Source organism: Oncorhynchus keta, chromosome 17 (genome assembly GCF_023373465.1).
Source record: "Oncorhynchus keta strain PuntledgeMale-10-30-2019 chromosome 17, Oket_V2, whole genome shotgun sequence".
Lineage (NCBI taxonomy): Eukaryota > Metazoa > Chordata > Actinopteri > Salmoniformes > Salmonidae > Oncorhynchus > Oncorhynchus keta.
Genome location: NC_068437.1, coordinates 59,465,417 through 59,493,197, shown reverse-complemented (window position 1 = coordinate 59,493,197; position 27,781 = coordinate 59,465,417). Strand labels below are relative to the sequence as shown.

At 48.0% G+C, this 27,781-nt stretch overlaps 1 protein-coding gene across 1 annotated transcript in view; it reads left to right on the top strand.

Annotated features, from left to right (window-relative positions):
- LOC118381918 (protein phosphatase 1 regulatory subunit 12A-like) overlaps nucleotides 1-5,853 on the top strand; it is a 112,099-nt gene extending 106,246 nt beyond the window's left edge. The window contains exon 23 of the mRNA XM_052467054.1: nucleotides 3,611-5,853. Within this exon, the coding sequence (XP_052323014.1) occupies nucleotides 3,611-3,697 (87 nt within the window). The 3' untranslated portion in view covers nucleotides 3,698-5,853. The remainder of the gene's footprint in view (nucleotides 1-3,610) is intronic.
- The last annotated feature ends 21,928 nt before the right edge of the window (nucleotides 5,854-27,781 follow it).

Sequence of the window (27,781 nt, the reverse complement as noted above, 5' to 3'; positions counted from 1 at the left end):
GGTTCAAATAGTATCCGAAGTCTTTCAAATCCATTATCTGGGCATGATTGAGATTGCCTGTTGCAATGGAACCAATAGAGAAGCCGTTTGCTAAATGCTCAAAGTATTTGAAAGATGAGCAGAAAGATGAGCAGAAAGATGAGCAGTAAGATGAGCAGTAAGATGAGCAGAAAGATGAGCAGAAAGATGAGCAGAAAGATGAGTAGTAAGATGAGCAGAAAGATGAGTAGTAAGATGAGCAGAAAGATGAGTAGTAAGATGAGCAGAAAGATGAGCAGAAAGATGAGCAGAAAGATGAGCAGTAAGATGAGCAGTAAGATGAGCAGAAAGATTAGCAGAAAGATGAGTAGTAAGATGAGCAGAAAGATGAGCAGTAAGATGAGCAGAAAGATGAGTAGTAAGATGAGCAGAAAGATGAGCAGAAAGGTGAGCAGCAAGATGAGCAGTAAGATGAGCAGCAAGATGAACAGTAAGATGAGCAGTATTTGAAAGATAAGCAGAAAGATGAGCAGAAAGATGAGCAGTAAGATGAGCAGCAAGATAAGCAGTATTTGAAAGATGAGCAGAAAGATGAGCAGTAAGATGAGCAGTAAGATGAGCAGCAAGATAAGCAGTATTTGAAAGATAAGCAGAAAGATGAGCAGAAAGATGAGCAGTAAGATGAGCAGCAAGATAAGCAGTATTTGAAAGATAAGCAGAAAGATGAGCAGAAAGATGAGCAGAAAGATGAGCAGTAAGATGAGCAGTAAGATGAGCAGCAAGATAAGCAGTATTTGAAAGATAAGCAGAAAGATGAGCAGAAAGATGAGCAGTAAGATGAGCAGAAAGATGAGCAGCAAGATAAGCAGTATTTGAAAGATAAGCAGAAAGATGAGCAGAAAGATGAGCAGCAAGATAAGCAGTATTTGAAAGATGAGCAGAAAGATGAGCAGAAAGATGAGCAGTAAGATGAGCAGTAAGATGAGCAGTAAGATGAGCAGAAAGATGAGTAGTAAGATGAGCAGAAAGATGAGCAGTAAGATGAGCAGAAAGATGAGTAGTAAGATGAGCAGAAAGATGAGCAGCAAGATGAGCAGTAAGTGAGCAGCAAGATGAGCAGTAAGATGAGCAGCAAGATGAACAGAAAGATGAGCAGTATTTGAAAGATGAGCAGAAAGATGAGCAGAAAGATGAGCAGAAAGATGAGCAGTAAGATGAGCAGTATTTGAAAGATAAGCAGAAAGATGATGAGCAGAAAGATGAGCAGTAAGATGAGCAGTAAGATGAGCAGCAAGATAAGCAGTATTTGAAAGATAAGCAGAAAGATGAGCAGAAAGATGAGCAGTAAGATGAGCAGCAAGATAAGCAGTATTTGAAAGATGAGCAGAAAGATGAGCAGAAAGATGAGCAGTAAGATGAGCAGTAAGATGAGCAGCAAGATAAGCAGTATTTGAAAGATAAGCAGAAAGATGAGCAGAAAGATGAGCAGTAAGATGAGCAGAAAGATGAGCAGCAAGATAAGCAGTATTTGAAAGATAAGCAGAAAGATGAGCAGAAAGATGAGCAGCAAGATAAGCAGTATTTGAAAGATGAGCAGAAAGATGAGCAGAAAGATGAGCAGTAAGATGAGCAGTAAGATGAGCAGTAAGATGAGCAGTAAGATGAGCAGTGAGATGAGCAGAAAGATGAGCAGAAAGATGAGCAGTAAGATGAGCAGTAAGATGAGCAGAAAGATGAGCAGAAAGATGAGCAGTATTTGAAATATGAGAACACTGATAACCGTGCAAATCTCTCTCGGACAATGTGGCTAATATTTAAGACCCCAACTGATCCTAGATCAGCACTCCTGATACTTAGACACTTTGGGAACCCAGGCTCAGGGTGGTAGATCACTGGTACTGCTAGGCTCAGGGTGGTAGATCACTGGTACTGCTAGGCTCAGGGTGGTAGATCACTGGTACTGCTAGGCTCAGGGTGGTAGATCACTGGTACTGCTATCCAATGGTCCTCCTTTCTCTCACATGTATTTCAGCCCAACATTACATTTACATTTTACATTTAAGTCATTTAGCAGACGCTCTTATCCAGAGCGACTTACAAATTGGTGCATTCACCTTATGACATCCAGTGGAACAGCCACTTTACAATAGTGCATCTAAATCTTTTAAGGGGGGTGAGAAGGATTACTTTATCCTATCCTAGGTATTCCTTAAAGAGGTGGGGTTTCAGGTGTCTCCGGAAGGTGGTGATTGACTCCGCTGTCCAAACAGCTGAAGTCAATGTTAATTAGTTTTCAGCCCAACAAACAGCTGAAGTCAATGTTAATTAGTTTTCAGTCCAAACAGCTGAAAAGTTTTCAGTCCAAACAGCTGAAGTCAATGTTAATTAGTTTTTTGAAGTCAATGTTAATTAGTTTTCAGTCCAACAAACAGCTGAAGTCAATGTTAATTAGTTTTCAGTCCAAACAGCTGAAGTCAATGTTAATTAGTTTTCAGTCCCAAACAGCTGAAGTCAATGTTAATTAGTTTTCAGTCCAAACAAACAATGTTAATTAGCTGAAGTCAATGTTAATTAGTTTTTTCTGAAGTCAATGTCAATGTTAATTAGTTTTCAGTCCAAACAGCTGAAGTCAATGTTAATTAGTTTTCAGTCCAAACAGCTGAAGTCAATGTTAATTAGTTTTCAGTCCAAACAGCTGAAGTCAATGTTAATTAGTTTTCAGTCCAACAAACAGCTGAAGTCAATGTTAATTAGTTTTCAGTCCAAACAGCTGAAGTCAATGTTAATTAGTTTTCAGTCCAAACAGCTGAAGTCAATGTTAATTAGTTTTCAGCCCAACAAACAGCTGAAGTCAATGTTAATTAGTTTTCAGTCCAAACAGCTGAAGTCAATGTTAATTAGTTTTCAGTCCAAACAGCTGAAGTCAATGTTAATTAGTTTTCAGTCCAACAAACAGCTGAAGTCAATGTTAATTAGTTTTCAGCCCAACAAACAGCTGAAGTCAATGTTTGCGTCCCAAATGGTACTCATTTGGTAAAAAGTAGTGTACTTGGTATACCAAACATAAGGAACACACCTTCCACCTTCATTTTGGGTCACGGACTCTACAAGGTGTCGAAAGCGTTCCACAGGGATGCTGGCCACTGTTGACTACAATGCTTCCCACAGTTGTTTCAAGTTGGCTGGATGTCCTTTGGGTGGTGGACAATTCTTGATACACGGGAAACTGTTGAGCGTGAAAAACCCAGCAGCTTTGCAGTTCTTGACAAATTCAAAAAGGTGCACCTGATACCTACCACCATACCCTGTTCAAAGACACCTACTACCATACCCCGTTCAAAGGCACTGAAATATCTTGTCTTGCCCATTCACCCTCTGAATGGCACAAATACACAATCCATGTCTCAATTTTCTCAAGGCTTAAAAATCCTTCTTCAACCTGTCTCCTCTCCTTCATCTACACTGATTAGAAGTGGATTTAACAGGTGACATCAATAAGGGATCATATTCACCTGGATTCACCTGGTCAGTCTGTCATAGAAAGAGCAGGTGTTCCTAATGTTTTGTATACTCATTGTGTAGGGTGCATCTATCGTCAGTTTCTCAGCCAATAACAACTCTGTTCCTCTAGGTGCTCGGTGACCTGAGAGCTGACAACCAGAGGCTGAAAGACGAGAACGGAGCGCTGATCAGAGTCATCAGCAAACTCTCCAAATAGACGGAGAGAACGAGATACAACAGGGATGCCCCCCTCGCTTCCTCCCATCATCCCTCCCTCCTGTCCATCCACTCCTCCCAGTGCCAAAGAACAAGAGGGAGAGAGAGGTGGCGGGGGGGGGGGACAGGTTAAGAGAAGCAGGAGAATGTGGTAATCTAAACAGCTTGATGTGATTTATGACGTCTCTCATTCCTGAGTCCTCCTGACCGGTCGCTGTGTGTGTGTGTGTGTGTGTGTGTGTGTGTGTGTGTGTGTGTGTGTGTGTGTGTGTGTGTGTGTGTGTGTGTGTGTGTGTGTGTGTGTGTGTGTGTGTGTGTGTGTGTGTGTGTGTGTGTGTGTGTGTGTGTGTGTGTGTGTGTGTGTGTGTGTGTGTGTGTGTGTGTGCCTTATGCCCACTTTGAGGACAGCCATGACAACTACTCGCATAGTAGCAACGAGACGTGACAACAGCCAAATGCCCATGACGATGTGCACCAGGGGGAAAAACACCAATATGCACAAGGACATATATACTTCACACACGACACACCCCTCCATGCACATTGGACCGGTCCAAGGCATCTTGTTCCCTTTACATCGACTCCATCCATACCCTGGATCTATACCCTAGACCATACCCTGGATCTATACCATAGACCATACCCTGGATCCATACCATAGACCATACCCTGGATCCATACCATAGACCATACCCTGGATCCATACCATAGACCATACCCTGGATCCATACCATAGACCATACCCTGGATCCATACCATAGACCATACCATGGATCCATACCATAGACCATACCCTGGATCCATACCATAGACCATACCCTGGATCCATACCATAGACCATACCCTGGATCTATACCATAGACCATACCCTGGATCTATACCCATAGACCATACCCTGGATCTATACCATAGACCATACCCTGGATCTATACCATAGACCATACCCTGGATCTATACCCTAGACCATACCCTGGATCCATACCATAGACCATACCCTGGATCCATACCATAGACCATACCCTGGATCTATACCCTAGACCATACCCTGGATCTATACCATAGACCATACCCTGGATCTATACCCTAGACCATACCCTGGATCTATACCATAGACCATACCCTGGATCTATACCATAGACCATACCCTGGATCTATACCATAGACCATACCCTGGATCCATACCATAGACCATACCCTGGATCTATACCATAGACCATACCCTGGATATACACCCTGGATCCATACCTCTTAATCTGGTAGTGTCTTTCATCAATGTGTTTTGAACCCACCCTTCCTCCTCCTCACACTAAAGTCCACATCCCAAATAGCACCCTATCCAATATGTAGTGGATTACTTTAGGGCTCTAGTCAAAAGTAGTGCACTAAATAGGGAATAGGGTGCCTTTTGAGGACGTTTCCAGACCACAGACACACTCCATGCTCCTTTAAATGACCACAGACAGAGCAGTCTGTTGACCACTGCACTTTACTTACAATCAGGCAGGCAAAGCTAAGCGATCACAGATCAGTGCAGCACCGGGCAAAGCTAAGCGATCACAGATCAGTGCAGAACCAGGCAAAGCTAAGCGATCACAGATAAGTGAGGCTTCGCCACCATCCTGAGTCGTACTATACAAAACAGCTCGTCTCCTACACGAATCTGCATCCCAATAATCTCTCCTATCTCCTGACGTGTGCACTCCGTCACAAATGTAAAAGTATTGGATAGGTGCAGGCCTGGGCTTCAAGGGGGTTTCACCATGTTCTTTGTCCCGGGATGCATAGGACACCCTCCTCAGCTTTCTATTGGCTAGGAAGGAGGGGAGGGGAGAGCTAGTTTACCACCTCAGACCTGATGATAGAGACTTGCTGTTCTGGAAAATGCCTATATGCTATGCATTGTTTTTCATTATTATTATTATCATGATAAAATATTATTTTCATATTTTTTACATTTACCTGATGTCAATCTCTCCCGCTTTGAAAGGGAGGCAAGTTGTTGGTTATCTATATGATATCACACATGTATAAATAAATCATATTAGTCATGAGTGAATAATAACAACCTTCAGAAGTGAATTCCGTGTGTGTGTCCCCATGTTGGTCTAATATATTAAATGATGACGGAACCTAATAAACTATGTGTGTGTGTCTGCATCCAGTGATTGATTTCATTTTGTCTGTCTCCAGGGGTTGACTGTGTCTGTATCTAGGGGTTGACTGTGTCTGTATCTAGGGGTTGACTGTGTGACTGTATCTAGGGGTTGACTGTGTGTCTGTATCCAGGGGTTGACTGTATCTAGGGGTTGACTGTGTGTCTGTATCCAGTGGTTGACTGTGTGTCTGTATCCAGGGGTTGACTGTGTCTGTATCTAGGGGTTGACTGTGTGACTGTATCTAGGGGTTGACTGTGTGTCTGTATCTAGGGGTTGACTGTGTCTGTATCTAGGGGTTGACTGTGTGTCTGTCTCCAGGGGTTGACTGTGTCTGTATCTAGGGGTTGACTGTGTCTGTATCTAGGGGTTGACTGTGTCTGTATCTAGGGGTTGACTGTGTGTCTGTATCAGGGGTTGACTGTGTCTGTATCTAGGGGTTGACTGTGTCTGTATCTAGGGGTTGACTGTGTGACTGTATCCAGGGGTTGACTGTGTCTGTATCTAGGGGTTGACTGTGTCTGTATCTAGGGGTTGACTGTGTGACTGTATCCAGGGGTTGACTGTGTCTCTGTATCGAGGGGTTTACTGTGTCTGTATCTAGGGGTTGACTGTGTGTCTGTATCTAGGGGTTGACTGTGTGTCTGTATCGAGGGGTTGACTGTGTCTGTATCTAGGGGTTGACTGTGTGTCTGTCTCCAGGGGTTGACTGTGTGTCTGTATCTAGGGGTTGACTGTGTGTGTATCCAGAGGTTGACTGTGTGTCTGTCTCCAGGGGTTGACTGTGTCTGTATCTAGGGGTTGACTGTGTGTCTGTATCTAGGGGTTGACTGTGTGTCTGTATCTAGGGGTTGACTGTGTGTCTGTATCTAGGGGTTGACTGTGTGTCTGTATCCAGGGGTTGACTGTGTGTCTGTATCTAGGGGTTGACTGTGTGTCTGTATCTAGGGGTTGACTGTGTGACTGTATCCAGGGGTTGACTGTGTGTCTGCATCTAGGGGTTGACTGTATCTAGGGGTTGACTGTGTGACTGTATCCAGGGGTTGACTGTGTGTCTGCATCTAGGGGTTGACTGTATCCAGGGGTTGACTGTGTGTCTGTATCCAGGGGTTGACTGTGTGTCTATTCAGGGGTTGACTGTATCCAGGGGTTGACTGTGTGTCTGTCTCCAGGGGTTGACTGTATCTAGGGGTTGACTGTGTGTCTGTATCTAGGGGTTGACTGTGTGTCTGTATCCATGTGTTGACTGTGTCTCTGTATCCAGGGGTTGACTGTGTGTCTGTCTCCAGGGGTTGACTGTGTCTCCAGGGGTTGACTGTATCTAGGGGTTGACTGTGTGTCTGTATCTAGGGGTTGACTGTGTGTCTGTCTCCAGGGGTTGACTGTGTGTCTGTCTCCAGGGGTTGTCTGTGTGTCTGTATCTAGGGGTTGACTGTGTGTCTGTATCCAGGGGTTGACTGTGTGTCTGTCTCCAGGGGTTGACTGTGTCTGTATCTAGGGGTTGACTGTGTGTCTGTATCTAGGAGTTGACTGTGTGTCTGTATCCAGGGGTTGACTGTGTGTCTGTATCTAGGGGTTGACTGTGTCTGTATCTAGGGGTTGACTGTGTCTGTATCTAGGGGTTGACTGTGTGACTGTATCCAGGGGTTGACTGTGTCTGTATCTAGGGGTTGACTGTGTGACTGTATCTAGGGGTTGACTGTGTGTCTGTATCTAGGGGTTGACTGTGTCTGTATCTAGGGGTTGACTGTGTGTCTGTCTCCAGGGGTTGACTGTGTCTGTATCTAGGGGTTGACTGTGTCTGTATCTAGGGGTTGACTGTGTCTGTATCTAGGGGTTGACTGTGTGTCTGTATCTAGGGGTTGACTGTGTCTGTATCTAGGGGTTGACTGTGTCTGTATCTAGGGGTTGACTGTGTGACTGTATCCAGGGGTTGACTGTGTCTGTATCTAGGGGTTGACTGTGTCTGTATCAGGGGTTGACTGTGTGACTGTATCCAGGGGTTGACTGTGTCTCTGTATCGAGGGTTTACTGTGTCTGTATCTAGGGGTTGACTGTGTGTCTGTATCTAGGGGTTGACTGTGTGTCTGTATCGAGGGGTTGACTGTGTCTGTATCTAGGGGTTGACTGTGTGTCTGTCTCCAGGGGTTGACTGTGTGTCTGTATCTAGGGGTTGACTGTGTGTGTATCCAGAGGTTGACTGTGTGTCTGTCTCCAGGGGTTGACTGTGTCTGTATCTAGGGGTTGACTGTGTGTCTGTATCTAGGGGTTGACTGTGTGTCTGTATCTAGGGGTTGACTGTGTGTCTGTATCTAGGGGTTGACTGTGTGTCTGTATCCAGGGGTTGACTGTGTGTCTGTATCTAGGGGTTGACTGTGTGTCATCTAGGGGTTGACTGTGTGACTGTATCCAGGGGTTGACTGTGTGTCTGCATCTAGGGGTTGACTGTATCTAGGGGTTGACTGTGTGACTGTATCCAGGGGTTGACTGTGTGTCTGCATCTAGGGGTTGACTGTATCCAGGGGTTGACTGTGTGTCTGTATCCAGGGGTTGACTGTGTGTCTATTCAGGGGTTGACTGTATCCAGGGGTTGACTGTGTGTCTGTCTCCAGGGTTGACTGTATCTAGGGGTTGACTGTGTGTCTGATCTAGGGGTTGACTGTGTGTCTGTATCCATGTGTTGACTGTGTCTCTGTATCCAGGGGTTGACTGTGTGTCTGTCTCCAGGGGTTGACTGTGTCTCCAGGGGTTGACTGTATCTAGGGGTTGACTGTGTGTCTGTATCTAGGGGTTGACTGTGTGTCTGTCTCCAGGGGTTGACTGTGTGTCTGTCTCCAGGGGTTGACTGTGTGTCTGTATCTAGGGGTTGACTATGTCTGTATCCAGGGGTTGACTGTGTCTGTCTCCAGGGGTTGACTGTGTCTGTATCTAGGGGTTGACTGTGTGTCTGTATCTAGGAGTTGACTGTGTGTCTGTATCTAGGGGTTAACTCATGTCTGTTTTCAGCGGTTGATTTGTATCCAGGGGTTGACTGTGTGTCTGTATCTAGGGGTTGACTGTGTGTCTGTATCCAGGGGTTGACTGTGTCTGTATCAGGGGTTGACTGTGTGTCTGTATCCAGGGGTTGACTGTTGAAAGGGTTGACTGTGTGTCTGTATCCAGGGGTTGTTGTGTCTATTCAGGGGTTGACTGTATCCAGGGGTTGACTGTGTGTCTGTCTCCAGGGGTTGAATCTATGACTGTGTGTCTGTCTCCAGGGGTTGGCTGTATCCAGGGGTTGACTGTGTGTCTGTATCCAGGGGTTGACTGTGTGTCTGTATCTTGGGGTTGACTGTATCCAGGGGTTGACTGTGTGTCTCCAGGGGTTGACTGTGTGTCTGTATCTAGGGGTTGACTGTGTGTCTGTATCCAGGGGTTGACTGTCAAATCAAATCAAATTAAATGTATTTATATAGCCCTTCGTACATCAGCTGATATCTCAAAGTGCTGTACAGAAACCCAGCCTAAAACCCCAAACAGCAAGCAATGCAGGTGTGTCTGCATCTAGGGGTTGACTGTGTCTGTATCTAGGGGTTTGTCTGTATCCAGGGGTTGACTGTGTGTCTGTATCTAGGGGTTGACTGTGTGTCTGTATCCAGGGGTTGACTGTGTCTGTATCCAGGGGTTGACTGTGTGTCTGTCTCCAGGGGTTGACTGTGTGTCTGTCTCCAGGGGTTGACTGTGTGTCTGTATCCAGGGGTTGACTGTGTGTCTGTATCCAGGGGTTGACTGTGTGTCTGTCTCCAGGGGTTGACTGTGTGTCTGTCTCCAGGGGTTGACTGTGTGTCTCCAGGGGTTGACTGTATCTAGGGTTTGACTGTGTGTCTGTATCTAGGGGTTGACTGTGTGTCTCCAGGGGTTGACTGTATCTAGGGGTTGACTGTGTGTCTGTATCTAGGGGATGACTGTGTGTCTGTATCTAGGGGTTGACTCTATCCAGGGGTTGATAAGTAGGTACTTTTGTAGTAGGTACCTTTGAACAGGGGTAGGTACCTTTGAACAGTGTATGGTGGTAGGTGTCTTTGAACAGGGTATGGTAGTAGGTACCTTTGAACAGGGTATGGTAGTAGGTACCTTTGAACAGGGTATGGTAGTAGGTACCTTTGAACAGGGTAGTAGGTACCTTTGAACAGGGTATGGTGGTAGGTGTCTTTGAACAGGGTATGGTAGTAGGTACCTTTGAACAGGGTATGGTGGTAGGTACCTTTGTATGGTAGTAGGTACCTTTGAACAGGGTAGTAGGTACCTTTGAACAGGGTATGGTGGTAGGTGTCTTTGAACAGGGTATGGTAGTAGGTACCTTTGAACAGGGTATGGTGGTAGGTACTTTGAACAGGGTATGGTAGTAGGTACCTTTGAACAGGGTAGTAGGTACCTTTGAACAGGGTATGGTGGTAGGTTTCTTTGAACAGGGTATGGTAGTAGGTACCATTTGAACAGGGTATGGCAGTAGGTACCTTTGAACAGGGTATGGTAGTAGGTGTCTTTGAACAGGGTATGGTAGTAGGTGTCTTTGAACAGGGTATGGTAGTAGGTGTCTTTGAACAGGGTATGGTAGTAGGTACCTTTGAACGGGGTATGGTGGTAGGTGTCAGGTTTACCTTTTTGAGTGTGTCAAGAACTGCAACGCTGCTGGGTTTTTCACGCTCAACGGTTTCCTGTGTGTATCAAGAATGGTCCACCACCCAAAGGACCTCAAGCCAACTTGACACCACTGTGGGAAGCATTGGAGTCAACATGGGCCAGCATTCCCTGTGTCCAAATTGGCAACCTATTCCCTATAGTGATTAATTTTACAGGGCTCTGGTCTAAAGTAGTGTACTATATAGGGAATAGGGTTCTATAGGGCCCTGGTCTAAAGTAGTGCACTATATAGGGAATAGGGTTCTATAGGGCTCTGGTCTAAAGTAGTGCACTATATAGGGAATAGAGTTCTAGTCTAAAGTAGTACACTATATAGGGCTCTGGTCTAATGTAGTGTACTTTATAGGGAATAGGGTTCTATAGGGCTCTGGTCTAAAGTAGTGTATTATATAGGGAATAGGGTTCTATAGGGCTCTGGTCTAAAGTAGTGTATTATATAGGGAATAGGTTGCCATTTGGTACCCACACAGAGTGTACAAGTAGTTCTGTGACCTTTAGGCCCTGTCTGGCTGGTTCAGGTTGTTAATGCTAACATTGATGACTCCATTGCCAAAAGATGCACATCAATCTGCCTTACGTTGTTTGGAAGTTTACAGTCGTCTGTTGTCTCTCTCTCTCCACACACTCCAAGCCCCCCACGCTGTCAGTGCGCCCTGCTGGCGTGCCTGTTAGCCAGATGTCCCACATCACCAGAAGAGATATAATGTCCGCAGAGGAGGAGACGACAGAGTGTGTAGTCATTTCAGCCTAAATTGTTGATCAGAGGAATGTTGCCATCGTTTGATCACCCTGACAGTTGCAAGGTCAAGCTACTTCAAGGTCAAGCTACTTCAAGGTCAAGCTTACTTCTTGCAAAATTGCATTTCCAAGACTTACTGTAAGTGTAAGGGTCTGTTTCCCTGACACATTAAACCTGGTCCTGGACTAAATACCATGCTCATAAGAGGATCTCTATTGCTTTTTAGTCCAAAACTAGGTTTAATCTGTCTGGGAAACCAGCCCAATGTGTTTCAAATCAAAGTTTATTTGTCACGTGCGCCGAATACAACAGGTGTAGAGGGGTGGACAGTCAGCTGGGGGACACTGGGCCACTACTAGGAGCCGGGACTGGTATCCTTATTTAAAGTTTTGGGAGAAATTGGAATTGTTTTGAATATGTTGGGTTGAGGGTGGGACCCTCATTTTAAGGAGGGGGTGTCACGGCTCCTCCTCTGCATTGCAGGAACGGTATCCTCCTGCAGGTAGAGGGTCGTTAGTGATTGGAGTCACCTGGGATCAGAGTATTTAAACTGTCACTAATCACCTCTCTCTCTCCGCTCCTCCAGGTATGAACCTGTTTTGTTTGTTCCTTTGTAGTTTTACTTAGTTTTCACTCAGTCATATTCACACATCCATGCACTTTACATTATGATACTTCCCCACCTCATTCCTATTTCTTAGTTTAAAGTTAATAGTTTTGTTTACAATAAAGAACATTTTTTAATCGGCCTATGTTCCGTCCATCCGTAACACGACGGTTCCGTCCATCCGTAACAGGACGGTTCCGTCCATCCGTAACAGGACGGTTCCGTCCATCCGTAACAGGACGGTTCCGTCCATCCGTAACACGACGGTTCCGTCCATCCGTAACAGGACGGTTCCGTCCATCCGTAACACGATGGTTCCGTCCATCCATAACACGACGGTTCCGTCCATCCGTAACAGGACGGTTCCGTCCATTCATAACACGAAGGTTCCGTCCGTAACACGATGGTTCCGTCCATCCATAACACGACGGTTCCGTCCATCCGTAACACGATGGTTCCGTCCATCCGTAACAGGGCGGTTCCGTCCATCCGTAACAGGGCGGTTCCGTCCATCCGTAACAGGACGGTTCCGTCCATGCGTAACAGGACGGTTCCGTCCATCCGTAACAGGACGGTTCCGTCCATCCGTAACAGGACGGTTCCGTCCATCCGTAACAGGACGGTTCCGTCCATCCGTAACAGGACGGTTCCGTCCATCCGTAACAGGACGGTTCCGTCCATCCGTAACACGACGGTTCCGTCCATCCGTAACACGACGGTTCCGTCCATCCGTAACAGGACGGTTCCGTCCATTCGTAACACGAAGGTTCCGTCCGTAACACGATGGTTCCGTCCATCCGTAACAGGGCGGTTCCGTCCATCCGTAACAGGACGGTTCCGTCCATCCGTAACAGGACGGTTCCGTCCATCCGTAACAGGACGGTTCCGTCCATTCGTAACACGGCGGTTCCGTCCATCCGTAACAGGTCGATTCCGTCCATCGTAACAGGACGGTTCCGTCCATCCGTAACAGGACGGTTCCGTCCATCCGCACAGGACGGTTCCGTCCATCCGTAACAGGACGGTTCCGTCCATCCGTAACACGACGGTTCCGTCCATCCGTAACACGCGGTTCCGTCCATCCGTAACAGGACGGTTCCGTCCATTCATAACACGAAGAGTTCCGTCCGTAACCGATGGTTCCGTCCATCCATAACAGCGGTTCCGCCCATCCGACGATGGTTCCGTCCATCCGTAACAGGACGGTTCCGTCCATCCGTAACAGGACGGTTCCGTCCATTCATAAACGGACGGTTCCGTCCATCCGTAACAGGACGGTTCCGTCCATCCGCAACAGGACGGTTCCTCATACAGGACGGTTCCGTCCATTCGACGACGGTTCCGTCCATCCGTAACAGGTCGATTCCGTCCATCCGTAACAGGACGGTTCCGTCCATCCGTAACAGGACGGTTCCGTCCATCCGTAACAGGACGGTTCCGTCCATCCGTAACAGGACGGTTCCGTCCATCCGTAACAGGACGGTTCCGTCCATCCGTAACAGGACGGTTCCGTCCACCGATGGTTCCGTCCACGTAACAGGACGGTTCCGTCCATTCATAACACGAAGGTTCCGTCCGTAACACGATGGTTCCGTCCATCCATAACACGACGGTTCCGTCCATCCGTGGCACGATGGTTCCGTCCATCCGTAACAGGGCGGTTCCGTCCATCCGTAACAGGACGGTTCCGTCCATCGTAACAGGACGGTTCCGTCCATCCGTAACAGGACGGTTCCGTCCATTCATAACACGACGGTTCCGTCCATCCGTAACAGGTCGATTCCGTCCATCCGTAACAGGACGGTTCCGTCCATCCGTAACACGATGGTTCCGTCCATCCGTAACAGGGCGGTTCCGTCCATCCGTAACACGACGGTTCCATCCGTAACACAACGGTTCCGTCCGTAACACGATGGTTCCGCCCATCCGTAACACGACGGTTCCGTCCATCCGTAACACGACGGTTCCGTCCGTAATACGACGGTTCCGTCCGTAACACGACGGTTCCGTCCGTAACACGATGGTTCCGTCCATCCGTGGCGGTTCCGTCCATCCGTAACACGCGGTTCCGTCCATCCGTAACAGGGCGGTTCCGTCCATCCGTAACACGACGGTTCCGTCCGTAACACAACGGTTCCGTCCATAACACGATGGTTCCGCCCATCCGTAATAACGGTTCCGTCCATCCGTAACAGGGCGGTTCCGTCCATCCACGACGGTTCCGTCCGTCATAACAGTTCCGTCCGTAACACGATGGTTCCGTCCATCCGTAACACGACGGTTCCGTCCATCCGTAACACGACGGTTCCGTCCATCCGTAACAGGACGGTTCCGTCCATCCGTAACAGGACGGTTCCGTCCATCCGTAACACGACGGTTCCGTCCATCCGTAACACGACGGTTCCGTCCATCCGTAACAGGACGGTTCCGTCCATTCATAACACGAAGGTTCCGTCCGTAACACGATGGTTCCGTCCATCCATAACACGACGGTTCCGTCCATCCGTAACACGATGGTTCCGTCCATCCGTAACAGGGCGGTTCCGTCCATCCGTAACAGGACGGTTCCGTCCATTCGTAACACTGACGGTTCCGTCCATCCGTAACAGGACGGTTCCGTCCATCCGCACAGGACGGTTCCGTCCATCCGTAACAGGACGGTTCCGTCCATTCACGACGGTTCCGTCCATCCGTAACAGGTCGATTCCGTCCATCCGTAACAGGACGGTTCCGTCCATCCGTAACAGGACGGTTCCGTCCATCCGTAACAGGACGGTTCCGTCCATCCGTAACAGGACGGTTCCGTCCATCCGTAACAGGGACGGTTCCGTCCATCCGTAACAGGGACGGTTCCGTCCATCCGTAACACGACGGTTCCGTCCATCCGTAACAGGACGGTTCCGTCCATTCGTAACACGAAGGTTCCGTCCGTAACACGATGGTTCCGTCCATCCATAACACGACGGTTCCGTCCATCCGTAACACGATGGTTCCGTCCATCCGTAACAGGGCGGTTCCGTCCATCCGTAACAGGGCGGTTCCGTCCATCCGTAACAGGACGGTTCCGTCCATTCATAACACGACGGTTCCGTCCATCCGTAACAGGTCGATTCCGTCCATCCGTAACAGGACGGTTCCGTCCATCCGTAACACGATGGTTCCGTCCATCCGTAACAGGGCGGTTCCGTCCATCCGTAACACGACGGTTCCATCCGTAACACAACGGTTCCGTCCGTAACACGATGGTTCCGCCCATCCGTAACACGACGGTTCCGTCCATCCGTAACACGACGGTTCCGTCCATCCGCACACGGCCCGGTTCCGTCCGTAATACGACGGTTCCGTCCGTAACACGATGGTTCCGTCCATCCGTAACACGACGGTTCCGTCCATCCGTCCATCCGTAACGACGGTTCCGTCCATCCGTAACAGGGCGGTTCCGTCCATCCGTAACACGACGGTTCCGTCCGTAACACAACGGTTCCGTCCGTAACACGACGGTTCCGTCCGTAACACGATGGTTCCGTCCATCCGTAACACGACGGTTCCGTCCATCCGTAACACGACGGTTCCGTCCATCCGTAACACGACGGTTCCGTCCATCCGTAACACGACGGTTCCGTCCATCCGTAACACGACGGTTCCGTCCGTCCGTGGGCACCTGTCCTTCAGTATTAAGCCCAGTCCCAGACAGAGAGAGTAGACCTGGCTGACTCAGCTCCTCATAAAGTAGACCTGGCTGACTCAACTCCTCATAAAGTAGACCTGGCTGACTCAGCTCCTCATAAAGTAGACCTGGCTGACTCAGCTCCTCATAAAGTAGACCTGGCTGACTCAGCTCCTCATAAAGTAGACCTGGCTGACTCAGCTCCTCATAAAGTAGACCTGGCTGACTCAGCTCCTCATAAAGTAGACCTGGCTGACTCAGCTCCTCATAAAGTAGACCTGGCTGACTCAGCTCCTCATGAAGTAGACCTGGCTGACTCAACTCATCATAAAGTAGACCTGGCTGACTCAGCTCCTCATAAAGTAGACCTGGCTGACTCAGCTCCTCATAAAGTAGACCTGGCTGACTCAGCTCCTCATAAAGTAGACCTGGCTGACTCAGCTCCTCATAAAGTAGACCTGGCTGACTCAGCTCCTCATAAAGTAGACCTGGCTGACTCAGCTCCTCATAAAGTAGACCTGGCTGACTCAGCTCCTCATAAAGTAGACCTGGCTGACTCAGCTCCTCATAAAGTAGACCTGGCTGACTCAGCTCCTCATAAAGTAGACCTGGCTGACTCAGCTCCTCATAAAGTAGACCTGGCTGACTCAGCTCCTCATAAAGTAGACCTGGCTGACTCAGCTCCTCATAAAGTAGACCTGGCTGACTCAGCTCCTCATAAAGTAGACCTGGCTGACTCAGCTCCTCATAAAGTAGACCTGGCTGACTCAGCTCCTCATAAGGTAGGCCTGACTGGCCTAACCTCCACTCTTTCTAAATATCCCTCCAGTCTGAGAGACTGAGTGAGAGAGAGGAAAGGAGCAGGGGGGAAGAGAGAGAAGCGGATGGATTGCAGCCTTTTATGGGCAAAGCGCTGCTTTTCCCAGGGTTTGTAGAGTTCACCCACGGCAGCCAGCCAGCCAGCCAACAGAGGACAAACGGCCCCCTGGCGACATCTAGTGGTAGACCTGCAACAGTGTTGGATTTCAGATGAACTGTATTTGGTTGGTTTCAAATTCATCTCTTCAAATTCCCAACCTTATTTTCCCACAAACCTATATCCAATCCGCGGTCAGGGGATCTTGTCCCGGTACCTAGTGAGCAAAACCTGGTTGAAAAGCCGTCAGGATTATCTATTTTTATGACATTTTATTCTGGTCGCAAACTGGTTTGAAAGGGACGTTGTCTTTTTACTGACCAGATTATTACGTATTTTTCTGACAGCCACACGACCAGTTGGTCATAATTATGACCTCTATCTGACCAGTTGGTCATAAGTGTGACCACTGTATTATGTAGCCTACTTGTCATAGTTAAGACCTCGTCATGACCTGGTAACCTGACTACAGCGTATTATCTACACTTAGAAAAAAAGGGTTCCAAAAGGGTTCTTCGGCTGTCCCCATAGGAGAACCCTTTTTGGTTCCACATAGAACCCTTTTTGGTTCCACATAGAACCCTTTTTGGTTCCACATAGAACCCTTTTGGTTTCCAGGTAGGACCCTCTGCGGAAAGGGTCCTGTGGTTCTACCTGAAACCAAAAAGGGTTCTTCAAAGGGTTCTCCTATGGGGACAGCCGAAGAACCCTTTTATGTTCTACACTGAACAAAAATCCCTGTTAGTGAGCATTTAGTCCTTTATCAAGATAATCCATCCGCCTGACAAGTGTGGCATATCGATAAAATAATGAAACAGAATTATCATTACATAGGTGCACCTTGTGCTGGGGACAATAAAAGGCCACTCAAATGTGCAGTTTTGTCACACAACACAATGCCACAGATGTCTCAAGTTTGAGGGAGCGTGCAATTGGCATACTGACTGCAGGAATGTCCTCCAGAGCTGTTCCCAGAGAACGTAATGTTAATTTCTCTACCATAAGCCGCCTTGCAACGTTGTTTTAGAGAATTTGGCAGTATGTCCAACTGGTCTCACAACCGTAGACCACGTGTAACCACGCCAGCCCAGGCCTTCTCCATCCGGCTTCTTCACCTGTGGGATTGTCTGAGGGTGGCGGGTGGACTGAGGAGTATTTCTGTCTGTAATAAAGACATTTTGTCTGCGGTGGGTGGGCCCATGCCCTCCCATGGCTGCTCCCCTGCCCAGTCATGTGAAATCCATAAATTGGGGTCTAATGAATGTATTGACTGATTTCCTTATATGAACTGCAACTCAGTAAAATATTTGAAAAGGGGCTGAATAATTTTGCACGCCCAATTTTTCAGTTTTTGATTTGTTAAAAAAGTTTGAAATATCCAATAAATGTCGTTCCACTTCATGATTGCGTCCCACTTGTTGTTGATTCTTCACAAAAAAATACAGTTTTATATCTTTATGTTTGAAGCCTGAAATGTGGCAAAAGGTCGCAAAGTTCAAGTGGGCCGAATACTTTCGCAAGGCACTGTATATATATATTTTATATGTGAACACTATTCACAGTTGTGTTCTGTTGGTGTCTATCTTCATAGCTCATGCTGTTAGGTGACCTAAACTGGGACATGCTTAATACCCCGGTCAAACTACCACCTTCTTGTCCTGTTGGTTTCACTGAGTAGGCTGACACCCCATATCATGGACCCAAGATCCATAGGTAAGGCTGTACAGTGCATTCGGGTATTTTTTTTTTATATATATTTTTTATTTTACCTTTATTTAACTTGGCAAGTCAGTTAAGGCTTGTTATGCATGTTAACATTAGAAGCCTCCTCCAACTCTGTGTTGCTGTTTGTGTCAAACTGCTTTGCTTTATCTTGGCCATGTCACGGGTTGTAAATGAGAACTTGTTCTCAACTGGCCGACCTGGTTAAATGAAGGTGAAATCAAATAAATCAAAGTAGCAGACAATACCTGCTGTATGAGGTGCTACAACCACATGGCAGGAATAGAGAGATGGGTATACAGATCAGATTAATGTGGGAGTGGAGGGAAACGAGGCAGTTGATGTACTGACTAAACAAGCACTTAGTAGTGGGGATGTTGATGTTGTAGTTTCAATGAGCAAGACAGACAAAGACAAAAAGTCTGATATGGACAGTGATGGTGCAGAGATGGCAGTGGAATAGAGATACTAAGGGCAGGCATTTATTTCAAGTACAGAGGAAAGTCGAGGAGGGGAGGAAGGCAGGAAGGGACAGAAGAGAGGAGGCCTTTTTTTACAAGATTACGGGACACAGATGGTTGAATAGACTTTAAATGTGATAGGAAAGCATCCAACAGGGAAGTCTGTTTATTGACAGGAAACAGAGACTGTGGGAGCGTGTATTGATACAGTGTGGGCAGAGGGAGAGAGAGAGGCTGAGATCTAGTATCAGAGGGAGAGAGAGAGGCTGAGATCTAGTATCAGAGGGAGAGAGAGAGGCTGAGATCTAGTATCAGAGGGAGAGAGAGAGGCTGAGATCTAGTATCAGAGGGAGAGAGAGGCTGAGATCTAGTATCAGAGGGAGAGAGAGGCTGAGATTAGTATCAGAGGGAGAGAGAGAGGCTGAGATCTAGTATCAGAGGGAGAGAGAGGATGAGATCTAGTATCAGAGGGAAAGAGAGAGAGGCTGAGATCTAGTATCAGAGGGAGAGAGAGAGGCTGAGATCTAGTATCAGAGGGAGAGAGAGGCTGAGATCTAGTATCAGAGGGAAAGAGAGAGAGGCTGAGATCTAGTATCAGAGGGAGAGAGAGATGCTGAGATCTAGTATTAGAGGGAGAGATAGAGGATGAGATCTAGTATCAGAGGGAAAGAGAGAGGCTGAGATCTAGTATCAGAGGGAGAGAGAGAGGCTGAGATCTAGTATTAGAGGGAGAGATAGAGGATGAGATCTAGTATCAGAGGGAAAGAGAGAGGCTGAGATCTAGTATCAGAGGGAAAGAGAGAGAGGCTGAGATCTAGTATCAGAGGGAGAGAGAGAGGCTGAGATCTAGTATCAGAGGGAGAGAGAGAGGCTGAGATCTAGTATTAGAGGGAGAGATAGAGGATGAGATCTAGTATCAGAGGGAAAGAGAGAGGCTGAGATCTAGTATCAGAGGGAGAGAGAGAGGCTGAGATCTAGTATTAGAGGGAGAGATAGAGGATGAGATCTAGTATCAGAGGGAAAGAGAGAGGCTGAGATCTAGTATCAGAGGGAAAGAGAGAGGCTGAGATCTAGTATCAGAGGGAAAGGGAGAGAGGCTGAGATCTAGTATCAGAGGGAGAGAGAGAGAGGCTGAGATCTAGTATCAGAGGGAAAGAGAGAGGCTGAGATCTAGTATCAGAGGGAAAGGGAGAGAGGCTGAGATCTAGTATCAGAGGGAGAGAGAGAGAGGCTGAGATCTAGTATCAGAGGGAAAGAGAGAGGCTGAGATCTAGTATCAGAGGAAAAGAGAGGATGAGATCTAGTATCAGAGGGAGAGAGAGAGGCTGAGATCTAGTATCAGAGGGAGAGATAGAGGATGAGATCTAGTATCAGAGGGAAAGAGAGAGGCTGAGATCCAGTAACAGAGGGAGAAGGGGATACAGAGCATTAGTTTAAATAGTATATGGAGTAGAACGTCATTAGATATCGTTTCAAATATTGTGTTATCTTTTTTAAGAGCAACAGGGCTGGCAGGTTGGAGTACAGTAGGTGACGGTAATGCACCATAACGTTGGCTGCCAACCGCCGATAAACCCCCACCGAAGAAGAAGAACTTCACACTAAAAGGTCATCTAAAAATTGCTAAAATGTGGTTGTCGAGGTTTTTTTTTATCAACGAGAGATTAACAACCGCTGCACAGGAGATATTCGAGGTCATTGAAAAAACGATAGCAGAGAACCAGGAAGAGGTTGACCGTCTACAGAGGAGATATTCGAGGTCATTGAAAAAAACGATAGCAGAGAACCAGGAAGAGGTTGACCGTCTACAGAGGAGATATTCGAGGTCATTGAAAAAACGATAGCAGAGAACCAGGAAGAGGTTGACCGTCTACAGAGGAGATATTCGAGGTCATTGAAAAAACGATAGCAGAGAACCAGGAAGAGGTTGACCGTCTACAGAGGAGATATTCGAGGTCATTGAAAAAACGATAGCAGAGAACCAGGAAGAGGTTGACCGTCTACAGAGGAGATATTCGAGGTCATTGAAAAAAATGCAGAACACCTATGAAGAGAAGAGCAGACAATAGAGGAAGAAAAGAGATGACCTTATGGCAACCGCACAACAAAAGACCGGCAAACTGACCGGCGTCCGCCAGAAGAAGACCAGCGACCTCCACAAGACTGGCGACATGACTGGTACCTGCCACAAAAGACCGGCGAGAGGGAGAACTCCCTTTGCTAGGTTCCTTACCTAACTCCCTTTGCTAGATCCCTTATCTAACTCCCTTTGATAGGTTCCTTACCTAACTCCCTTTGCTAGGTTCCTTACCTAACTCCCTTTGCTAGGTTCCTTATCTAACTCCCTTTGCTAGGTTCCTTATCTAACTCCCTTTGCTAGGTTCCTTATCTAACTCCCTTTGCTAGGTTCCTTATCTAACTCCCTTTGCTAGGTTCCTTACCTAACTCCCTTTGCTAGGTTCCTTACCTAACTCCCTTTGCTAGGTTCCTTACCTAACTCCCTTTGCTAGGTTCCTTACCTAACTCCCTTTGCTAGATTCCTTACCTAACTCCCTTTGCTAGATTCCTTATCTAACTCCCAATGTGGGCGGCCCTTCAGGAAGTCCGGGATCCAGTTGCAGAGGGGGAGGTCTTCTGTCCCAGGGTTTTTAGCTTAGTGATGAGTTTGGAGGACACTATGGTGTTGAACGCTGAGCGGAAGTCAATGAACGGCATTCTCAGGTACCTTCAGAAAGTATTCACCTTTTTCCACATGTTACAGCCTGAAATAGAAAATGGATTACAAATTAATAAAAAATGAAAAGCTGAAATGTCTCGAGTCAATAAGTATAATAAGTATAATAAGTATTTAAGCATGGTGAAGTTATTAATTACACTTTGGATGGTGCATCAATACACCCAGTGGTGCTGGTGTGGTGATGGTGTGGTGAGGTTGGTGGTGATGGTGTGGCGATGGTTTGTTGGCGGTGATGGTGTGATGATGTGATGGTGTGGTGGTGATGGTGTGATGATTTGGTGGTGTGGTGGTGATGGTGTGGCGATGGTGAGGTTGGTGGTGATGGTGATGGTGAGGTTGGTGGTGATGGTGTGGTGAAGTTGGTGGCGATGGTGTGGTGAGGTTGGTGGTGATGGTGTGGTGATTGGTGATGGTATGGTGATGGTGTGATGGTGTGGCAATGGTGAAGTTGGTGGCGATGGTGTGGTGACAGTGTGGTGATGATGATGGTGATGGTGTGATGATGGTGTGGTGATGGTGTGATGATGATGGTGATGATGATGGTAGGTTATGAGGTGATGGTGTGGTGATGGTGTGGTTGGTGGTGATGGTGTGGTGATGGTGAGGTGATGATGTGGTGAAGGTGAGGTTATGGTGTGATGGTGATGGTGTGGTGAGGGTGATGGTGTGGTGGTGGTGGTGATGGTGAGGTTGGTGGTGATGGTGATGGTGTGATGATGGTGTGGTGAGGTTGGTGGTGATGGTGTGGCGATGGTGTGGCGATGGTGTGATGATGTGATGGTGTGGCGATGGTGATGGTTTGATGGTGTGGTGACGGTGTGGTGATTGTGATGTGATGATGTGATGATGGTGAGGTGATGATGTGATGAGGGTGATGGTGTGGTGATGGTGAGGTTGGTGGTGATGATGTGATGGTGAGGTGATGATGTGATGGTGGTGATGTTGTGATGATGTTGGTGAGGTGATGGTGAGGTGATGATGTGATGATGGTGTGGTGATGGTGTGGATGGTGAGGTGATGGTGAGGTGATGGTGTGGTGATGGTGTGATGATGGTGTGGTGTTGGTGTGGTGATGGTGAGGTTACTGTGTGGTAATGGTGTGATGATAGTGATGGTGATGGTGTGATGATGGTGTGATGATGGTGTGGTGATGGTGATGGTGATGGTGTGATGATGGTGTGATGATGGTGTGGTGTTGGTGTTGGTGTGGTGATGGTGAGGTTACTGTGTGGTAATGGTGGTGTGGTGTGGTGATGGTGAGGTTTCTGTGTGGTGATGGTGTGGTGATGGTGTGGGTGATGGTGTGATGATGGTGATGGTGAGGTTACTGTGTGATGATGGTGTGGTGATGAGGTGATGGTGTGTGATGGTGTGGTGATGGTGTGATGATGTTGTGGTGATGGTATGGTGATGGTGTGATGATGGTATGGTGATGGTGATGGTGTGGTGATGGTGTGGTGATGGTGAGGTTACTGTGTGGTGATGGTGTGGTGATGTTGTGGTGATGGTGTGGTGATGGTGTGGTGGTGTGATGATGGTGTGGTGATGGTGAGGTTACTGTGTGGTGATGTTGTGATGATGAGTGTGGTGATGGTGTGATGATAGTGTGGTGATGGTTTGATGGTGTGGTGATGGTGATGGTGAGGTTTCTGTGTGGTGATGGTGTGGTGATGGTGTGATGATGGTGATGGTGAGGTTACTGTGTGATGATGGTGTGGTGATGGTGTGATGATGGTGTGGTGATGGTGTGGTGATGGTGTGATGATGTTGTGGTGATGGTATGGTGATGGTGTGATGATGTTGTGGTGATGGTGATGGTGTGTTGATGGTTGATGGTGATGGTGAGGTTACTGTGTGATGATGGTGTGGTGATGGTGTGGTGATGGTGTGGTGATGGTGTGGTGATGGTGATGGTGTGGTGATGGTGTGGTGATGGTGTGGTGATGGTGAGGTTACTGTGTGATGATGGTGTGATGATGGTGATGGTGATGGTGTGGTGATGGTGAGGTTTCTGTGTGGTGATGGTGTGGTGATGTGGTGATGGTGTGATGATGGTATGGTGATGGTGTGGTGATGGTGAGGTGATGGTGTGGTGATGGTGTGGTGATGGTGAAGTTACTGTGTGGTAATGGTGTGGTGATGGGTGTGGTGATGGTGAGGTTTCTGTGTGGTGATGGTGTGGTGATGGTGTGATGATGTTGTGGTGATTGTATGGTGATGGTGATGGTGATGGTGATGGTGTGGTGATGGTGATGGTGATGGTGTGGTGATGATGGGTGATGATGTGATGATGTGATGGTGATGATGGTGATGGTTTGATGGTGTGGTGATGGTGTGATGATGTTGGTGGTTTGATGGTGTGGTGATGGTGTGGTGATTGTGATGTGATGATGTGATGATGGTGAGGTGATGATGTGATGGTGATGGTGGTGATGGTGTGGTGAGGGTGATGGTGTGGTGGTGGTGATGGTGTGGTGATGGTGAGGTTGGTGGTGATGATGTGATGGTGAGGTGATGGTGGTGATGGTGTGATGATGGTGTGGTGATGGTGTGGTGATGGTGTGTGATGGTGATGGTGTGGTGATGGTGTGGTGATGGTGTGATGATGTGATGGTGAGGTGATGGTGTTGTGATGGTGTGATGATGGTGGTGTGATGATGTGATGATGGTGGTGTGATGATGGTGTGGTGATGGTGAGGTTACTGTGTGATGATGGTGTGTGATGGTGGTGTGGTGATGGTGAGGTTTCTGTGTGATGATGGGTGGTGATGGTGATGGTGATGGGTGATGGTGATGGTGAGGTTACTGTGTGATGATGGTGTGGTGATGAGGTGATGGTGTGGTGATGGTGTGGTGATGGTGTGATGATGTTGTGGTGATGGTATGGTGATGGTGTGATGATGGTATGGTGATGGTGTGGTGATGGTGTGGTGTTGGTGTGGTGATGGTGAGGTTACTGTGTGGTAATGGTGTGATGGTGAGGTGATGATGTGATGGTGGTGATGGTGTGATGATGGCGTGGTGATGGTGATGGTGTGGTGATGGTGTGGTGATGGTGTGATGATGGTGAGGTGATGGTGTGGTGAGGTTGGTGGTCATGGTGTGGCGATGGTGTGGCGATGGTGTGATGATGTGATGATGTGATGGTGTGGCGATGGTGATGGTTTGATGGTGTGGTGATGGTGTGATGATGTTGGTGGTTTGATGGTGTGGTGACGGTGTGGTGATTGTGATGTGTGATGTGATGATGTGTGGTGATGGATGGTGAGGTGATGATGTGATGATGATGTGGTGATGGTGAGGTGATGGTGTGATGGTGATGGTGGTGATGGTGTGGTGATGGTGTGGTGATTGTGATGTGATGATGGTGAGGTGATGTGTGATGATGGTGTGGTGATGGTGTGGTGATGGTGTGGTGATGGTGTGATGGTGAGGTGATGATGTGGTGATGGTGAGGTGATGGAGTGGTGATGGAGATGGTGATGGTGAGGTGATGTTGGTGAGGTGATGGTGAGGTGATGATGTGATGATGGTGAGGTGATGGTGTGGTGATGGTGTGATGATGGTGTGGTGATGGTGTGATGATGGTGATGGTGTGGTGATGGTGTGGTGAGGTTGGTGGTGATGGTGTGGTGATGTGTGGTGATGGTGTGATGGTGGTGATGATGTGGTGATGGTGTGGTGATGGTGTGGTGATGGAGATGGTGATGGTGAGGTGATGTTGGTGAGGTGATGGTGAGGTGATGATGTGATGATGGTGAGGTGATGGTGTGGTGATGGTGTGGTGATTGTGATGTGATGATGTGATGATGGTGAGGTGATGATGTGATGATGGTGTGGTGAAGGTGGTGTGATGGTGATGGTGGTGATGGTGTGGTGAGGGTGATGGTGACGTTGGTGGTGATGATGTGATGGTGAGGTGATGATGTGATGGTGGTGATGGTGTGATGATGGTGTGGTGATGGTGTGGTGATGGTGTGATGATGGTGAGGTGATGATGTGGTGATGGTGATGGTGATGATGTGGTGATGGTGTGGTGATGGTGTGGTGATGGTGTGATGATGTTGGTGTGGTGATGGTGAGGTGATGGTGTGGTGATGGTGTGGTGAGGTGGTGGTGATGGTGTGGTGATGGTGTGGTGATGGTGTGGTGAGGTTGGTGGTGATGGTGTGATGATGTGAAAATGTGATGGTGTGGCGATTGTGATGGTTTGATGGTGTGGTGATGGTGTGATGATGTTGGTGGTTTGATGGTGTGGTGACGGTGTGGTGATGGTGTGGTGATGGTGAGGTTTCTGTGTGGTGATGGTGTGTGGTGATGTGTGATGATGGTGTGGTGATGGTGATGGTGATGGTGTGGTGATGGTGTGGTGATGGTGTGGTGATGGTGTGGTGATGGTGTGATGGTGAGGTGATGATGTGGTGATGGTGTGGTGATGGTGTGGTGATGGTGATGGTGATGGTGTGGTGATGTTGGTGAGGTGATGGTGATGGTGATGGTGTGATGATGGTGTGGTGATGGTGTGATGATGGTGATGTTGGTGTGTGGTGATGGTGATGGTGGTGATGGTGTGGTGATGGTTTGATGATGTGATGATGGTTTGATGGTGTGGTGATGGTGTGGTGATGGTGATGATGGTGAGGTGATGGTGTGATGATGGTGTGGTGATGGTGAGGTGATGGTGTGATGGTGATGGTGATGGTGGTGATGGTGTGGTGATGGTGTGGTGATGGTGTGGTGATGGTGTGATGATGGTGTGGTGATGGTGTGATGATGGTGTGGTGATGGTGGTGATGGTGTGATGTTGGTGATGGTGTGGTGATGGTGAGGTTACTGTGTGGTGATGGTGTGATGATGGTGGTGTGGTGATGGTGAGTTTGGTGTTTCTGTGTGGTGATGGTGTGGTGATGGTGATGGTGATGGTTATGTGTGATGATGGTGTGGTGATGGTGAGGTGATCTGTGTGGTGATGGTGTGGTGATGGTGTGATGATGGTGTGGTGATGGTGATGGTGATGTGTGTGATGATGGTATGGGTGATGGTGATGGTGGTGATGGTGTGGTGTTGGTGTGGTGATGGTGAGGTTACTGTGTGGTGATGGTGTGATGATGAGGTGATGGTGATGTGATGGTGGTGATGGTGATGGTGTGGTGATGGTGTGGTGATGGTGTGGTGATGGTGTGGTGATGGTGTGGTGATGGTGAGGTGATGGTGTGGTGAGGTTGGTGGTCATGGTGTGGCGATGGTGTGGCGATGGTGTGATGATGTGATGATGTGATGGTGTGGCGATGGTGATGGTTTGATGGTGTGGTGATGGTGTGATGATGTTGGTGGTTTGATGGTGTGGTGACGGTGTGGTGATTGTGATGTGATGATGGTGAGGTGATGGTGTGGTGATGGTGTGGTGATGGTGTGGTGATGGTGTGATGGTGGGTGATGGTGTGGTGATGGTGAGGTGATGGTGTGGTGATGGTGATGGTGATGGTGAGGTGATGTTGGTGATGGTGTGATGGTGAGGTGATGATGTGATGATGGTGAGGTGATGGTGTGGTGATGGTGTGATGATGGTGTGGTGATGGTGTGATGATGGTGATGGTGTGGTGATGGTGTGGTGAGGTTGGTGGTTTTGATGGTGTGGTGATGGTGTGGTGATGGTGTGATGGTGAGGTGATGATGTGGTGATGGTGAGGTGATGGTGTGGTGATGGAGATGGTGATGGTGAGGTGATGTTGGTGGGGTGATGGTGAGGTGATGATGTGATGATGGTGAGGTGATGGTGTGGTGACGGTGTGGTGATTGTGATGTGATGATGTGATGATGGTGAGGTGATGATGATGATGGTGTGGTGAAGGTGATGGTGTGATGATGTGTGGTGATGGTGGTGATGGTGTGGTGATGGTGGTGATGGTGTGGTGATGGTGATGGTGATGGTGGTGATGGTGTGGTGATGGTGTGGTGATGGTGTGGTGATGGTGTGATGATGGTGTGGTGATGGTGTGATGATGGTGTGGTGATGGTGTGGTGATGGTGTGATGTTGGTGTTGGTGTGGTGATGGTGAGGTTACTGTGTGGTGATGGTGTGGTGATGGTGGTGATGGTGATGGTGAGGTTTCTGTGTGGTGATGGTGTGGTGATGGTGATGGTGAGGTTACTGTGTGATGATGGTGTGGTGATGAGGTGATGGTGTGGTGATGGTGTGGTGATGGTGTGATGATGTTGTGGTGATGGTATGGTGATGGTGTGATGATGGTGTGGTGATGGTGTGGTGATGGTGTGGTGTTGGTGATGGTGATGGTGAGGTTACTGTGTGGTGATGGTGAGGTGATGGTGGTGATGGTGTGATGGTGTGATGGTGGTGATGGTGTGATGATGGTGTGGTGATGCTTAGGTGATGGTGTGG